The 19,319-nt window shown below is 31.7% G+C and overlaps 1 protein-coding gene and 1 pseudogene across 1 annotated transcript; both read right to left on the reverse strand.

The window, feature by feature from the left end:
- LOC115966408 overlaps window positions 1-2,627 on the reverse strand; it is a 49,771-nt pseudogene extending 47,144 nt beyond the window's left edge.
- An 8,485-nt stretch (window positions 2,628-11,112) lies between these two features.
- LOC115967326 (salicylate carboxymethyltransferase-like) lies at window positions 11,113-14,247 on the reverse strand. The gene is made up of 4 exons (XM_031086398.1): window positions 14,108-14,247; window positions 13,125-13,529; window positions 12,105-12,359; window positions 11,113-11,726 (listed from the first exon to the last, which is right to left on the reverse strand). Exons 1-4 carry the CDS (start codon window positions 14,180-14,182, stop codon window positions 11,355-11,357), a joined length of 1,107 nt encoding a protein of 368 aa, XP_030942258.1. The 5' UTR covers window positions 14,183-14,247; the 3' UTR covers window positions 11,113-11,354.
- Window positions 14,248-19,319: the final 5,072 nt, after the last annotated feature.

The following is a 19,319-nucleotide window of genomic DNA, read 5'->3' on the forward strand; positions in this document are numbered from 1 at the left end:
TGATACCGCTTGGAGGGCGGCGGAGAGGTTTTTCGCCGAGGACTTCGGTTTCCTCTTCGATAACACATCGCGTGTTGTCTTTGTGTTTGCATCTTCCCTTCCTCTATCTTTGCCTTTAATTATCTGCTGTGGATTTTATTTTGTTATGGCTTAGATAATATTTAATCAATTTCGTATGATAGCATATGTTAAGTTTCCGCACACTAGTTGTTTGACATATTGCTTGAATTGATTAAGTTGTTATTTGGGGGTCTAAACGTTCAAAGGTGTTTTTACACGTTTTTGAACTTTCACCCCCTCCTGCCACCAACTCCTCTGCATGACACTTCAAAAACATTGAAAAATCTCTTTGATATTGCTCATAGTATGCCCTAAGAACATTTGGCGGGCTTGTACATGCCATGTATATGTTCCCTTTTTTATTATCCAACCCTTCTAGAACCTATTGCACAATAAAATTCATGAACCTATTGCACAATAAAATTCATAGTATTAATGTATTTTTCATTGTCATGCCAATAAAGTGTGAACTATATTTGGCAATTTACTAGATCTTGAATGGTTCTTTATTATTATTTATAATTCGATAGTAACAATAGAGGAGTGGTGATTTAAGTCCTGAATGTCTCTGTTGTAAATATTAGGAGATACCTTAAGCTAGACTCTAAGCACATAAATTTTGAATAGTTATATTAAAAGAAAATATTAAAGCATGTATTACCAGAAGCATATCTTAATTGACTCTGTTAACTTAGCAATACCGATTGACCTTAAGAATCCCCTAAAAAAAAGAAGACCTTAAGAATATGGATAACTATGTCTTTATCTTCAGTATTTAAGATCAATTGAATGCTAGGGTTATTTAAGATCAATTGATAAGCATAGTTACATTAAAGGAAAATGATAAAGCATGTATGGGAAAAATTGGCTTCTGCCCTTTTTGGGCAAAATAAATAGCATTCTACCCCCTTTCCCAAACTAATTAGGGAAATGACCCCCTTTTGAAAATCAACTTTTTCAAAATCGAGTTAAGTCCTATAGTGACGTTTTTAAGGACCTATAGTGGCATTTTTTAACTCAAGCTCCATGAAATCGAGTTATAGGTAAAAAAAATTGCATGTAACTTGACTTCATGGAAATCGAGTTACAAAATGCCACTATAGGTCATTAAAATGTCACTATAGACTTTTTAAAACGCCACTATAGGGTTTCAGAAATTTTTTTTTTTTTTTTTAACTCGATTTTGAGAAAGTCGATTTTCAAAAGAGGGGCATTTCCCTAATTAGTTTGGGAAAGGGGGTAGAATGCTATTTATTTTGCCCGAAAAGGGCAGAGGCCAATTTTGTCCAAGCATGTATTACCAAAAACATATCTTACTATGACTTTGTTAACTTAGCAATACCAATTGACCTAAAGAATATGAATAACAGTGTCTTTCTATTCAATATTTAAGATTAATTAAATGCTAAGTTACTGTTGAGTGATTGAAATATAAATTACTCATTACATAATTGCTAAATTTGAGGTGATAGTTGGTTTAATAGTTGCATACAACATTTCTCTCATACCTGATATGAGAGGAATTAAAAAAAAATAAAAAAAAAAGAATAATAGCGATGTTGTATGCAATCATTACACAAAATGATAAATCATTACTTCGCAATAATAATGAGGTTTGAATTTCTTGCTTAAAATTCAAGATATGGAATGCGAATTTCTTTTAGTATCAAAGCGAATTTCTTAGAATTTGAACCTTGTTTTTAGTCTATCTCTTATTTAAAAAGTTAAAAATCACACCAGTTGGCATTTGGATAAAGTGGTAGTTTATCAATCACACATTATGGATATTATTAATTAATAATTATATTAACCTTTTTTTCCTATTTAAAGAATATGTTACCTGAGATAACCAATGGAGACTAGAAGAAGAGTGGACAAAATGCAGACTCTTGCTTGGAAAAAGCCTGCCATAGAAGGAACCAGGAGTTCCTGTGAACAAACATGGACCAATACCAGGCCCCATTTGATAACTCATTTGTTTTTGGAAGTTTGGCAATGACTTGAAAATGGTATTAAAGTCATTCCCTGGAAGGTCGTTCAAAAATACTTGATATTCAGGTGATTCATGACCTAGTTTTTGGCGAAGCTTGTCCACTATCTTGATAAGTTCAGAAACCAAAAACAAAGTGTTTGGTCCAGAAGAACAACCCAAGTCAGCGATGGCTAGGCTCCTTGGCAAGGTGCTGCAGTAGAGGTTGGTTATATATAGCTTCCTCTGAGATGTGTTTGGCCAAAGATATTATTTTTTTCTGTCCAAACCAATTAATAGTGTGAATGAGTTATAATCTACATTATTATGCACATAAACTATTCAAATGACTGTCCTTTATCTATGATTTTGATTACAAGATACAAACATGCTAATTGCAATTTAACAATAAAGATAGAGATGAACTTAGTGTAAAAACTATTTTAAACTTTTTTTTTTATTAAGTGCCAAGAACTTGTAATGCAACTATCTTGGCACTTTCATCCTGTACTTTCAAAGGAAATTACATAAATGAGTAAGTTGTGAATTAAGGTGGGTGATTGGACATGTCGCTAGAATTATTCATTACCAACCCCATAGACATAAGATCATAACATGAGCCTGGTTCTTTCCTTTTTCATATATGATATACACTTATACAGTAGTCAAAGTTAATTAGATTTGTCTCAAATTCCTAATTTACAATAATGATAGATATCAAACAAGGAATTTGACTGATAACTAATTTATAAGGACGATGGATGCCAAACAAGGAATTTGATATATAATGCAAAATATGGCCAAAACACGACATTCAGATTCTCTACAGTTCTTAGGGTACACTATCTAATAGCTTTCTTTAAATCTTAACCATTTTTTTATTATAATTTAATGATCTAAATTCTATCATGTTGTCATTCCATTGACAATATTTTTAAAATGATAAAATAATGTTGCCCAAAAAAAAAAAAAAAAACTAACTCTTCTGCCAAACTCTTTCTCTCTAGAATCATCCAAAATGTCCCAACTTTTGGGTTGTCTTCATCACCTTCTGCAAGTCATTCGTCCCTGAATGATTATTGATAACATTCTTAACATTATTTCAAATCTTCATCTCAATACAACAAACTCATTCCATTTTCCACAATTCTATTCATATGGATTAAAAGAAAATTACACTATTGAAGACTGCAATCGCAAATCTGAGTCACCTTGTTTCAACAAATTTATCTTCAAGATATTTATTCCAAAAAAAAAATTCACTTTAAGATGAACCGTGAAAAAAGAAAAGAAAGTCTACACTATTGAAGACAACAATCTCCAATCTGAGTCAACTTGGTTCAACAAATTTCTCTTCAAGATATTTATTCCAAAAAAAAATTCACTTTAAGATGAACCATGAAAAAAGAAAAGAAAGTCTATTCTATCCCAATCAAAGTCACAAATCTTTATATCCACTGATTGTTTTGTTCAATACAGTAAAATTAAAATTAATTGGAATAAACCCACCCCCTGTTTGGTTATCAAGAGATCAAATGAAAGTGAGCACAGAACTATACATGCAAGTTGCCGGAGAAGGAAACCAGTTTGGCAGGTCGCCTTGGGGAGGGGAAACTGGATTGGCATATGAAGGAGGACATGATAGTTAATGACGTTAGTAAGTATTTGGTTTTGTTTGCACTATTATTTTTATTATTTTAAAGGCATTGTTAGTGAAATGTTAATGTGGCATGGTGGCGGAATTTAGACCCTTATATCTTAAAAGAAATGTTAGGATTTCAAGAAATCTTTTTGATAAAATACCTAAGAATGGAATCTTGATCCCAGAACATGTGGATATTCTTTCATAAAAGCGAATCATGAATTATTTCAAATAATGGATCAAAACCCTACTTGACGGAATTTGCAACTTATCGATTTTTTAGAGTCAAGGCATAAAACTAAATTCATTGTCTTTAAGAAGTGATTTTGTCCCCCCAGTAGGAAAGACTCCTTTAACTGATGCAAATGACTCAAGCACTTGCTCTTCAATATATATACAACAACACCGCACTTACAAATGGATGCCCAATATGAAAGGTTTCTTCAGTGTTTAATTTTTAAAAATTGGTTTTTGTTATGTTATATTAGGAGCTGGGTCATTAGGCAAGGTTAGAATAGATTGTTAGGTCAGTTTTTAAATAAATCTTATTTATTTATAATCAATTGATAGAGATTAGGTTTTCTTTGTTTATTTTTTTTTAAAGGAAGATTTCTTTTGAATTTGAATGTTACTTTATCCCGTAAAGACATTTATATATATATACATATATATATATATATATGGCTTGATGTTAAAACATACTAAAATATTATTATTAAAATATTAAGTGAGTTTTTATTTTGAAAGTCTAGACTCCCTCAAATAGTTCATTTATCAATTAAATGGTCTTACTTTCCTCTAAACAACCAACCAAAAAAAAAAGGTACATATCAATCAGTTTCCAATGAACTTGAAAGAGCAATTGCAAACGTAGATGACATCGAAAAAGATTCGCTTTAGTGCAGGTAACGTTACTGAAGTGATGTTTGTCTACATTTGGGTTCAACGTATTCATCAGTTTTCTAAAAGACACATGCAATGGTATGAACCTGTCGGCTCCTTTCGCCCTAGTTATACGGCCCGTTTCTCTACCTAATCTTTGAGTTGGCTTAATTCTAAGGCTCTCCTCTCGCCAACTTGCTTCATAAATAGCAATGGAGTACAAAGCTCTTCCAACGAATGGATAGGATATAAAAGGAATATGGAAAGATTTTTACAAGTTATACCTTTTGTTACCACTTTTATGAGAAAAAAAAATTATATATTAATTTGTTACATACCGGTTGTAGGAGTGATAGGCCTAAGACTACATATTTATGTATATATTGGATCAGGGGCCCAATCCAATGACATTAAATAGTTCGAGGACGAGTAAATACTTTCATGAGAATTTGTGTTAGTAAGTGAAAAAGTGAAGTACGATCATAATCATCCAAAGAGGTAGTCCGAGGAGGGTTATATCCTCAGCTATGCAAAGCCGAGGTCAGAAGGTACAGTCTGACATCAAAAGTAACGTTCCTGACAATTCCATTGATGAGAATAAGTATCAAGAAGGAACAAGTTATAGGGAGGCTATGAAATATCTAAAGTGAAAGTTGCTACCACCGCATTAAATGCTCTGTAGCTAACTTTTTGGTTGCATTAATGTGAAGAAAACTCTTAAATAGTACCACCTTGGCTGCCCAACTCACAGAGGGTCTGAGAGGGTGTCCGATGAGACAAGCACTCAAGTAGTGACTTAGAAAATCAACAAGTGAAAGGTCAAGATCAAGATCGTTTAAAGGAGACTATATAATGTAAGAGACCTTCCATGGAGAAGAGATCAAGAAATAAAGAAAAAAACACCATAGCAATCAAGAATTGAACTGGTAATCTATCTTGAGAGAAGTATATAAGAACTAATTTCCTCATACTGTGCTGAGGACAGTTTTATTTAGAATAAACCAGTCTATTTTCATTTTCTTGTCATCTGAGTCTTTTTTACTTGTTGTTTGATTCATTAAAATCCAGTTTTCTAATCCATTCTCTACAAATTCATTGTAATGGGCTTTTGGACCTAAGTTCATTTATCATTTGGGCTAGGGACTCAAATTTGGTCCTTACACTGGTAATTCGGCGAAATAGTATTCCTTTTCAAAAAAAAAAAATACCGCCGCACAAAGAAAACATTTTGTTGCGAGTGAATAAGATATCGATGAATTGTCACTACATAAAATCATCATTATTAATAGGAGTCTTTTTCTCAATTATATTCAATTTGTAAAAGTCTTGGTGAGCCTCGTGGGCATTTGAAGTTAATTTTGACTCCAAAACAAGTCGGAGTTCAAGTTTAAGAAGAATTAAGTTTCTGGAATCTTGATTCTTGTTCAATTTCTTCTCAATAGATTGAGACTCTTACCTCGACCCATTGAGATAGAATCTCAACTTGTTGAGATTCGTGCAAATCTAGTGATTAGATCTGTTTCTATCAGCTGTTGTGAAGGTCGGGTTTTGTGGTTTTGAAGCCAAGGTATAAAAGGAATCCTATGGCACATTTTCAAGTTTTTTGTAACCCCTGTGGTGTACAAAAGTATAGAAAATTTCCAATCTCTCTGTGTGTAGGTGGCTCTGTGAGTTTGAGCTGATTGTATTGAGCAAATGAAACCCAGTCGGACCAATTCCTTTCCTCAAGAACTAGTTATCATGATTGTGAAACCAAAAACGAAAAAAGAAAAAGAAAAATTTGTTGTGGTCTTGTGATTTCTTTTTGGTTTCTTGAGGGTATTGTACTCTAAAGGACTAATGCTTGCGGTCATAACTTAAAAGAAAGGAGCTGGAAGTAAAATATTTGAAGCCAATTTCGTTACATACTATCCAATATACGAGGTCCCTCACAAACGAAGCTTCAAACTCACAATTAGACAGGGTTGTAAATGAATGAAGCTATTTATGAACAGTTTGAATTCAAACTCAAGATATATATATATATATATATATTCATTTGTTTAGTAAACAAATCAAACTTAAATCAAAATTTAGGCTCAATTATTAAACAAGCCAAGCTCAAACATAATAAGGACAAAATGGGCTTCTACCATTTTCGGGCAAATTAATTAGCATTTTGCCCTTCTTCCCAAATTAAATAGGGAAATGCCTTTCTTTTGAAAATCGAGTTTTTCAAAATCGATTTAAGCCCTATAGTGACGTTTATAAGGACATATAGTGGCGTTTTGTAACTTGATATCCATGAAATCGAGTTATAGGCAATAAAAATTGCCTATAACTCGATTTCATGGATATCAAGTTACAAAACGCCACTATATGTCCTTATAAACGTCACTATAGGTCCTTGAAAACGTCACTATAGGTCCTTGAAAACGTCACTATAGGGCTCCAGAATTTTTTTTTTTTTTTTTTTAAACTCGATTTCCAAAAGAGGGGCATTTCCCTATTTAGTTTGGGAAGAAGGGCAAAAGGCTAATTAGTTTGCCCAAAAAGGGTAGAAGCCCATTTTGTCCAACATAATAATGTATTTATAAATAAGCTCATGAACCTAAGACTTTTTTTTTTTTTTTTTGGATAAACATAAACCTGAGACTCGATTTAACTATATATAATATTATATTTTTATATGTATACTTGTCTAAAAATATACTTATATAAACTTGAGATTGAATCGTATAAGTTTGTAAATAAGTCATGATATCCTTATTGATAATATAAACAGTCTATTCGTAGTAATAATTCATAGATTTGTGAAAGCGTAAAAAATTTTAATCATGGTATTACTCTATATAGAAAAAAAAAATTTAATCAAGTAATTCATGAAAAAATTCAAGCATGTTTATTTCTAATCTTATTTGAATTAAGATTCTTTGCTTGTCACATTAAGTGCCCGTTTGGATTGGGCTTATTGCTCGTCTGCGTTTTGAGTTTCACGTTTCCTTTTTTTTTTAGCACATATGAACAGTAACCGCACAGTTCATGCACATTGATTCACTGCGCAGGAGACAAAGTGCACTATTTATGCACTGTTCACACACTGTTTATGGGACCCACAACCACTTTATTCAGAAAAAAAAAAAAAAAAAAAAAAAGTTAAAAATGGGTCCTACGGTACTATTCACACATTTAAAAATTATTTTACTACAGTATTTTCAGTTTTCAGCAAAATAAACTGTATTTAAACGGACCCTAAGTCTCCCGTTTGAAATAGGATTTTTGTCCATCACGTGGCTTACAAGCCACACCACCACAAACTCATTAAATGACCACTAATAGGCATGTGGCCTGGAGGTGCCCACATGCACCCAACAAATATATGGCAACACCTTGTATGAGAATTAGAAAAAGAAACAAATACAAGTACTTGTCAACCCTACCACATTAACATTATTAGAGAAGCACCTCTGTGTGAGTCATTCATATAACGATGAATACAAATCTTCTATGCCACTCTATGTTTCACCAATTACTATTTTTCATGTTTTGATTTTACTTTCCTTATAAAATAACTGAAATTTAGAATGAAAAGCAATCATACACATGATAATTAGTAGTGATTGGTGGAACATAAAGTGGTATACAAAAAGTGGTACAGAGAATTTGCATTTGATGATGATAGGACCATTATTCAATCAGCCATATATAACTATCTTTGTCATAGAAATGGTCACTGATAAATTGAGCTTCTTCTTTAGAAATGCAATCAGCAATAATTTTCCTGTACCTACAGAAAACCTCCTCAATTATTGCATCTCCAAAGTGAGTGGCGAGCAAGAGTCCAACCACAACTCTCATACATTTTGCGACATTGTATCCATCATCACTAAATACAATAGATGGATTGAATCTACTATCATGATCATTACATTAGACTGCAAAAACCTCTAGGCGATCAATGGAGAAGTATCCTCCTTTTAAAACTTTAGATTTCAATTCTGATGCGATGATGTGTATTGAGGGATATTGAAGGAATCCATAATATCTTCCTCTAAGTTCCTAGAATGTATTTCCTATGGTTAGCACGATAGATTTTATGCAACTTTGAGATCAATTATTCCGTCCTAGTACGAATATGCTATATTAGTTCACAGTCAAGAAATTCCAACAGGTCATAATCAAAATATTTGGAGTCCCTTGATTTTTTTTAAATTACATTAACTAATTCAAAAATAAATAAATAAAATGTTGATATGGCAATATAATTGCACTATACCGGGAGAGGAACCTAGTTTATAGTCATAGGCACCTCCCTTTTCCAAGTAACTAGTGGTCATGATTGTCAAAAAATAAAAAAAGTAATTGTCACGAATTTACTTGAACAACTTCCATCTTGTATAGCTGGTTGGTGGATTGAGATTAGGTGCAATACTCTAAGTATTGTACCTGATACAATTGTAATCAATGGCTAAGATTGAAAGTTGTTTTTTCAACTTTCCATCTCAACTATTAAAGGAAAGTTAAAAAGTAAAAAATGTAAAAAAATTTGTGAGAGAAAGTGAGTAAATTGCATTAGGTCCTGATCTCAATCCGCAATCCGCTGGTTGGTTATGTGAGTTTGAGCTGATTGTATCGAGGGAGATGAAACCAATATACAACCAAACGTACCTTTTCTCAAGATATTATTGTTCATGATTGTGAAATCAAAAAAACAAACAAACAAAAAACCGAAAAGAGAAAGAAGTGGTCGTGATTCTTTTTTAGTTAGAGAATCTCATGACCATGAGAATTATGTTTCAATGACACGTAAGTCCTACATGTCATTGAGACATGGTCTCATGAGACTACTGTGCTTAGAAGAAGGACTAACGCTTGTGGTCATAACTTAGAAAAGAAAAGAAAATGGAAGTAAATTATTTGAAGCCTTCAATACCAACCTCTAGGTCATCACAAGTACGTAACGCTGGCTCTTTCCTTTTCATATATGATATACAGTAGTCAATGTTAAATTTTTCCTAATAAAATCCATTATTATATATAGATATCAAACAAAGAATTTGATAGATAACCTCTTAACCTTTCAGAATTAGTGAACTATGTACAAAAATTATGGGTGTATATTACGTATCATCAATGGCATTATCCTTTCTTTTTTTTTTTTTTAACCTTCCACACAAGAATTATAAATACAAACCTCATACCGTGAGGTCATCACAACTATAATATACTAGCCTCATCACACGTGCTTCGCATGTGCAATGAAGCAATTTTTTTTTTTTTAAACCTATATTTTTATTTTATATATATAATTTTTATTTTGAAAATTTAATTTATAAGTAGATAAAGTAATTTGAATATCAACATGAGAGTGACCTTATTTTTTAGGCAATGTTTTAGTGGGAATTAGAATTGTATTTTTACCAAATTGTTCTTTAATTTTGCCTCTACTTAAACATAGGGATATAGGGACATTTTTGGAAAAAAAAAATGAGGATCCTAAATGGAAGAAGCTTCTCAAATAGGGGTATAAATACCTTCAAATAGTACTGCTTTTGGTATATAGAGTGTTCACCAACCACAGTTTTGTTAGTTTCTAATTAACAACTTCTGCAATTGCAAACGTAGATAAACATTGAAAACATTTGCCTTAGTGCCGGTAATGTTACTGATTTGATGTTTGTCTACATCTGGGTTCAATGTATTCATCGGTTACTTTAAACAATATGCAATGGTCTGAACGTCCTATACGGCATTTCATGCCGTTTCTTTGATCAATCTTTGAGTTGGCTTATTTCTTAAGCTCTCCTCACACCGACTTGCTTCATATATGCTGATATATAGCTACAGTGTAAATGAACCGTGAGCTTGATTCGGGAAAATGTTTATTTGTGTTCGTTTATTTAGCAAATAAGTCAAACTTATGTCAAGTTTAGACTCCTATTAAACATGTCAAACTCAAACATAATAATATATATTCATGATCAAATTGATGAACCTAAGGCTCGATTTAACTATATATAATTTTATATTTCTATATGCATAATTGCCTAAAAATATACTTATTTAGACTTAATAATATGATATCAAGTTCATATGATATCAAGTTTTTATTTAAAGTTTATTAATAATATAGACAATCCATTCATAGTAAAAAAATTAATGGATTTGTGGAGATGTAAAATTTTTTAGTCATGGTCTTACTTAAAATAGGGGGAAAGAGCTAATCAAGTAGCTCATGAACTAATTTGAGCTTGTTGGACAAGAAAATAAACCAAGTTTGAACATGTAATTTTGTTTCATGATGAAATTAAACTTGGCTTGTGTTCAAAATATTATTAAAAGAACAAACTTGAATCTTTAATACTTGGTTTGGCTCAACTCGTTTATATCTTAAATCAAATGTCAAATGAAAAGTTTGACAATGAAATAAAGAAAAATCAATTGACAAGTTGAGTATTTTCGCATTTTTTTTGTAGCTAATCTTATATAAAGACTAGTGGCCATAAAAGGGGGGAAAAAAATAAAAATCTTCAATGACAAAAACTTTACTATTTGATATAATTGAAATTCACTCACAATAAATGCATAATTCATAAACCATCCAAATATATGATTTTCTTCATGCCAAGTTGCTAGAGAAAATGAGAAATTGTAGGCACTAGAGTTCACTGAGAACAATTCAAATACATGTTATTTATTACATAAGAAAGCACTAGCGGATAATATATGGCAACACCTATTGCGAGCGAGAACTAGGAAAAAAACAAATACAAGACCAGTTGACCTACCACATTATTTGAAAACCACACTAACGTGAGCCATTCATATGATGAAATGACCACTTTTTTTCATGGAAATGGTCACATTGATAAATTGAGTATTCTCTTTAGAGATGTGATCGGAAATAATTTTCCTGTACCTACGGAAAACCTCATCAATGATTGCATCTCCAAATTGATTAACAAGCAAGGGTTCAGCCACAGCTCTCATGCAATTTGCAACATTGTATCCATCATCACTAAATGCAATAGATGGGTTGAATTCACTATCATAATCATTCCATTTGACTGCAGAAACCTCCAGGCGATCAATGGAGAAGTATCCTCCTTTTAAAACTTCAGATTTCACTTCTGATGGGGATGGTGTGTATTGAGGGATGTTGAAGGAATCCATTTTATCTTCCTCTATGAGTCCCTGGAATGTACATCCTATGGTTAGCATAATAGATTTTATGCAAATTTGAGATCAATTATTCCTTCCTAGTGCAAACATGCTACATTACCACTTGTTCTATTAGTTCATGGTCAAGAAACTCCTATAGGTCATCATATTATCAACATATTTGGACTGTGGAGTCCTTTGATTTTTTAAAATTTCATTAACTAATTCAAAAATAAATAGATAGTAGGATCTAATTCCATTATTAACATTCCGTCAATTTATACAAATTCAGATTGAATACTCAAATTTTCAAGATTATTTAATTAATTATGACTATACTAATCATAATTAAGTGAAACTAATTGGAAACTTTTAATCATTAGTAACCAGAGTTGTAGTAGCCTATGTTACCTCAGAGACCATGTCATTGAGGGCCATAGCTAAAAGCTCCCAGATGTAACAACACTCTTTGCTAGATGGATCTTCACTTCTTCTCCCTAAAAATGTTAACACCATTCCCCCTCCTACCATCAGCTCCTCTGCACGGCACTTCAGAAACACTGAAAAATCTCTTTGAAATTGCTCGTAGTATGCCCTAAGTACACTTGGTGGGCTTGTAGATGCCATGTATATGTTCCCTTTGTTATTATCCAGCCCTTCTGGAACCTATTGCATAATAAAATTCATATCATTACTGTGTTTTTTATTCTCATGCTAGTAAAGTGTGAACTATATTTGGCAATTTATCATTGCATAGATCTTGAATAATTTTTTTTTAATATCACTTTTTGTAATTCGAAAATTACAATGATGGTGCAAAGATTTGAGTTGTGAACATCTCTGTTATAAACACAAATAGGTGTTAGTTGAGCTGACACATAGATCTTGAATAGTTACATTAAGAAAAATGCTAAAGCATGTATTACCAAAAGCACATCTTATGAAGAATTTGATAACTTAGTAATACCAATTGACCTCAAGAATAGGAATAACTATGTCTTATGTATTTAAGATCAATTGAATGCTAAAGTTATTCTTGAGTGATTGACATATAAATAACTCATTTCATAAGTGCTTAATTGGAGGTGGTTATTTGTGTATTGTTGCATACAATATTTCATTCATATGAATGGGTTTGAGAGGGATATTGTATGCAATCATTATACAATATAATAAATCATCACTTCACATTAACAATGAGGTTTCAATTTCTTGCTTAAAATTCAAGATAAGAAATGCAAATTTCTTTTGTAATGCAGTATTAGAGTAAATCGTCTTGAGCTCAAACCTTGTTTTCATTCTACCCCTCATTTAAAAAGTTAAAAATCTCACATGTTGGCCTTTTGGATAGAGTGGTAGTTTATTAATCACATGATTATGGATATAATTATTAATTAAATTAACCTTTTTTCTGTTTAAAGAATAAGTTACCTGAGATAACCATTGGAGACTGTAAGAAGAGTGCAAAAAATGCAAACTGTCGCTTGGAAAAAGCCTACCATAAAAAGAACCAGGAGTTCCTGAGAACAAACATGGACCAGCACCAGGCCCCATTTGACAACTCATTTGTTTTTGGAAGTTTGGCAATGACTTGAAAATGGTATTAAAGTCATTTCCAGGAAGGTCGTTCAAAAACACTTGATATTCAAGTGATTCATGGCCTAGTTTTTTGCGAAGCTTTTCCACTACCTTGATAATTTCAGAAACCACAAACAAAGTGTTTGGTCCTGAAGAACAACCCAAGTCAGCGATGGCTAGGCTCCTTGGCAAGGTCCTGCAATAGAGATTGGTAATAGCTTCCTCTGTGATTGGTCTGGTCAAAGATATTACTTTTTGCTGTCAAAGTCCAAACAAAACGAGTTTGAATGAGTAGTAATTTATACGCTCATAAACTAAGAAAATAATTGTCCTTTATGAAATGGGTTGTGTATGGTAAAATGAAGTGATGATAATCGCGTATATCTTATATTCAACTATTCAAAGTATTGTAATTTTTCTTCCTCTTTGTGTTTAGTCAATCCAACTAGGGCAGTAAAAAAAACTTTTATGCTATAACAAAGAAAAATAATTGTCACACACTCATTATTATATATTCTCTATACAAACACTATCTCAAATTGAATTCATGTTCTTAAAACACTATTTTAGTTAAAAATGTGAAATTATAAAATCATATTTTTAAAACATGATTTTACAATTTTAACTAATATCGTGTTTACAAAGTGTGCAATAACGAGTATTTAATAAAATTTTCTACGTAACAATATATGGCACATAAAAAATGTCCTTTTTAACATGGCATTGGCCTGACTTGAACAGTCAATTAAGTGGGAATATCATGTACCACCTGTATATATATATATACCTATATGATTTGAAAATATTCGTGGTAGGGGTTTGGTAATTAATTTTACCTGAACCAGAGAGTTGTTTGCATAACTTGTTTCACCTTTTCCACCATTCATGCGGAGCACTTGAACAACTTCCATTTCTCTCTTCTCTCTTGTGTATAGATGAGTGATTCTGTGAGTTTATGCTGTGACTGTGTCGTAGGAGAGGAACCCAATTTATAAGCATAGCCATTTGCCTTTCCTGAATAAAGTATAAACTAGTGGTGGTAATTGTCAGACCAAAAAATAGAAAAAATTGTGGACATGAATTTTCTGGTTTCTTGGGGTTAATAATGGACGTAACCATGACTGAGATTGTGCAGCCATGTGTACATAAAAAATTAGAAGCCAATTTCGTTACTGCTTTGCTTTGATATAATAATTGATTCACAAAAAAACCCAAAAGAGTGTTTGTTATGAGTGTTCACCAACCAGAGTTTTGTCAGTTTCCATTGTAACTGTGCATGCAAAGTTAGTGTATTTGGGTAATGATGTAAGTGATGTACGTAACTGATGTGTGACCTCATCCAATTTTAACGTATTCACCAGTGTCTTTTATTTTTTAATAATTTTTTTTTAAGAATATCAATTTATGGTGTCTATTCTTGATAATAGTTATTTATCATTAGACTAAGATATCAATCAGTTTTTGGTGTAGACGGAAGTTGAACCCCTCATTTCTTATTTAGCCATCCGAGATTTTACTAGTTGAGTTAACTGAAATCCACCAATGTCTTAAAAACACATGAAACAAATATTTGATCATCAAAAAGTTTGTCCAATTTTTATTTTATTTTATCCTTAACATTTAAAAAGTAGCAACTTGGCCTTTAAATAATGTAAAACGATTCATTTTGGTCAGTACACTAATCTGAAAATTGATGTTGTCTAATTTTCCATATTTACAATAGAAAAGGGTATGGATGATGACTTAGAAATTACATGCGAGCAACCACAGTAAATTAAAATGACAGTTCATGTAGTAAATGGTAAGAGGGAACTATCAAGCATCCTCGGTAAAATAAAACGACACTATTATGTGATCATAGGGAACTATCACCGTGGTATTAATTTTAAGAAAAGCATGTTATTTCGACACCTACTTGATCAATTGAAAATTTATCTCGACACATCTTCAACAATTAGTTGATCAATCAAGAATAGTACATTCAGATTTTAACCTATTTGGTTTTTCATTAGGTTGGCTAGACAAAGTGAGTTTTTGTAATCCTAATGGGTAGCCTATATAAAGGCACATCAAACCCGACCTTTATGGAGGTTGGAGAGGTAAAGCATCAAAAATCCTAAACTTTTCAAAAGAGTAGATCTTAGCCTGCAACCAGTGTATACTCTACTACTGTTGTGGAGAAAATCTACAAGTAGGTATTTGAAGTCATGAGTATTTGAATTTGTGGATTCAAATCTGTGTTGGTAACGTCAGTAAGTACTATATAGGCTATAACAATTTAGAATAAGGTATTCTTCATTGGAAAAAACTTCAATTATTTGATCAGTGGATATGTGAATTTGTTTTGCCTCTAAGGTTAATATATTTATTTGAGTGGATGGTTAAAGTCCTCAGCGTCGTTTTTTACTTTATTATAGTTGTTCTTTCATTTTTCCCTGTCACCATATGTTTTATTATTTGTGTGATTTTTTTTTTTTTTCCATATGGTTTTATGTTGCTAGCTAGATGGTAATTAGCTTGTAAATTAATCTGAGTGGTAATTTAATATATTTATTAATTCTGCCCCAAAATCAACTGGGGTCTAAATTTTTTCCTAACATTATTTTCATTTTTATAAAATTTGCATAAATTTCTACTTTTATCAATATTAAAATGTCCTTTTTTTTGTCCCAAAACTATTGTAAACACCACACTTTCTCTCCTTAAACTTTTAAAATATTTTTTTCATCTCTAAACTATTGAAAAAAGTAAAATAAAATCATCCCTATTTTTGCAACTAAACTATGGAAAAAAATGTTTTAAAAAGAAAATGTAATGCTTTCAATAATTTAAAAATGATAATAAGAAATTGGGTGAGTTGCAAATTACACCCCTAAAGTTCGGAGGTGATTAGATTTTATATCCTGAAGTTTTAGAATTTGGATTTTACCAATGGCTTTAAAACCCGGACCGGACCATACGGTCCAACTGGAAAAACCTTGAATCGCTCATTTTTGTGGTTCTTTTAGCCTCAGGAACCGCTCTATGGAAAAAAAGTAGGGACCCGTACGAACCGTGGTCAGACCTCACGGTTTTGAGAACCGTGACCAGACCCCTTCTCACGGTTCCCTACTTCCCTTTGAATTTGAACCTAAAAAAAAAGAAAAAAAAAAGGCAACGAAATGGACATTATAGACCGTGTACAGGTTTTCTGTTCAGACTTGGGCATTTTGTTTGAAAATATTCACTGAAAACTTGCTAGAAGTTTTGAATCTTTCATTGTCGAGAGGGTCATCTTGTTCGCTAGAAGCCAAAAGTAGCAGATCTTGTTCGCTAAATTGATGTTTTGGGGGACATTTTGCTCAGATCTGTTTTGGAAGAAAGTGAGAAGAGTTTGCTCAAATCAATTCTGGAAGAGAGAGGGGTGAGAGAGAGAGAAAACAAGAAGTGTGTAAGGGAAAGAAAGAAAAGACTAGCCTAGTGGCAGTGTATTAGTGGGCAAGGGTCTGATGGTTTTATGAGGATGGGGAATACTAACGCATGGGGAAGAGAGTTTGTTTAGGGAAAGGGTAAATTAAATGCAAGAGTGGACATTTTCTTTAATGCAATCATTTTTATATTTAATTTTAAATGTTAAACTTTTTAATTTAATATATTAAGATAAACTTTAAAGTAATATTTTAAACTTGAAAGTGGTGCATCTCTATATTTATTTGTACTATTTTAATAAAATATTCTATTTGTAATACTTTTATACATTTATTTATATTTAAAATAATTAATAATTTAATTATGATGTTATCACGGTTCGACTCCAATTCAACTTCGGTTTGGTCTTAAAAATCTTGAACCTCTCATTTTTACAATTCAATGAACGGTCTGAGTTACAAAACCATGATTTTACCCCCTATATTTTAGAGTTTGGATTTTACTCCCTAAATTTTCAGAATTTGGTGGTGTAAAATCTAAACAACCCTAAACTTTAGGAGATAAAATCCAAGTTTTGAAACATTAGGGTGTAAAATCCAAACACCTCAAACTTCAGGGGGTAAAATCTAAATTCTAAAATTTCAAGGTGTAAAATCCAATCACCCCCAAAATTTAAAGGTGTAATTTGCAATTTACCCTAAGAAATTTTTAAAGTTTAGAAAAAGAAAAACAAAGTAATGCAAAATTTAAGGCCCAAATTGGGTAAATCTTAAAGTTAAGAAAATGGTGTGTTTGACCCAAAAATAAAAGGTAATGTTGTTGATGAACATAAGCTTTCACGTGAATCACATCCAACTTTGAAAGCTTTAGCAAGTTTTTAAAGTAAAAAAAACTACTTTTATTGCTTTTTTAGCTACCAACTTTTCAAATACAACTCACATCTCACTCTTTACGTTTTTTATACATTCAATAATAATAGGGATATGAAGCTTCTTTTTAAGAACCAATCATAATTCATAGGGATCATATGTAATCTTCGAGGTGATTTTGAAATAATTCTTTCAAATGAATGAGAAGCACATCTAGACTTTTTTTTTTTTTGAAAACCTATATTATTGCAGAGAAAGACTAAAATTTCTCACTAAAAAGGGCCAATACTTTTATGCGAGTAACTTTTGCTTTCACTTTGAGCATATAAGGTTGAATCCTTTGAAGCAATCCAAGAAGTGGAATGGTGGACAAGATTTGACATTGGCAGATTAAGTCGAAAAATAAAATGCTGGAAATCCTAATGGAAGAGAAGACTCGATCTTGATGGTGACTTTTTGTTTCAATGAAGGGATGATGATGACTTAATGATACAATTAGCAGATGACACATTAATTTTTTTCCATCCAAAGGATAATGGCAATAACTAAATTGACACACACCGAAAAGGCTAGGGGCTGAATTGAAATATGGTGCAAGGATAGGACCAACTTTGTAATTTACCCTATATTATATTTTAGGCACCTTCTTCTATTTGTGGACCTTAAATTATTGCTTAGATAGCCTAATGGATGAGAGGCTCTAAGGCCATAAGAATTGGGAAACAAAAAGGGCACGTCCCTTGTTTTAATATGACAAAATCACGATGAAACTTTTTTTTGAGAGAGTTTCAAACTATGATGTCTACTCTTTATGAATGAAGGGAAAGACAAAATAACCCACTATAGAGGAAATATAATGAATGCTAAGACTTTGATCAATTGGGAAATGAAAGAGCCCCTTGGCTTGAGTTTGGTGGTAAGAATGGAAACATGTAGGGGTAATTTTGTAATTTTATAATTTGGATAAAAAAACAATGGGTTTGGTGGAAACTCTAACCACCCATTTTCTTTCCTTTTTTCTTTTCACCCCAACTAACACAACATTAAAAACAAAAGGTTACAATGCTAATTTAAAAAGGAAAAATAAATAAGATACAATTCCTTTAGTGTTGTATAATAACTTCTCCAAATAAATTCAAAGTATTGAAATCTATTAGAATTTGATTGAGTAATCTTTTTTTTTTTTTTTTTTAGAAAGAATTTAATAGAGTAATCTAGTACCTAAATTTTACCCATTTAAAAATAATTAGAGGGAATAAAAAAAGAGTCTAAATTTGGTAAAGTTGGGATGTAAAACCCATGTTTTGCACCATCCAATAAGAAATTGTCATATCAACATGTTACTTAAAATTCAATACAACTACCACACTTAATAACATCCAAATAAGCTCCCAAATCCCACTTTGGTTGGATTAATATATGGGTATTATAATTGATTGGGTGTGGTTGAATTTATTGTTAAATATGTGATAAAATGACATGACATTTGAGATTGGAAAAGTAAAACATGAGTTTTACCCCACATCCTTATAAAATTTAATCTCATAAAAAAATAATGATAATAGTAAGGATTATTTCACATTTTTCTCACCTAATCACTCAGTCTACACAATATCGAAGTGCATTAGAATTCAAAAATAAAATAAAATATCAAACTAATAAGTGGATTGGATTTAAAATTCCTTAGAAAAGAAATAAAGATAAATATTTTTTGTTTTTTATTTGATCAATACAAATATGTATTAGATTTTTGTTTTTTGAGGTTAAATGC

Source organism: Quercus lobata, chromosome 11, assembly GCF_001633185.2.
Source record: "Quercus lobata isolate SW786 chromosome 11, ValleyOak3.0 Primary Assembly, whole genome shotgun sequence".
NCBI lineage: Eukaryota > Viridiplantae > Streptophyta > Magnoliopsida > Fagales > Fagaceae > Quercus > Quercus lobata.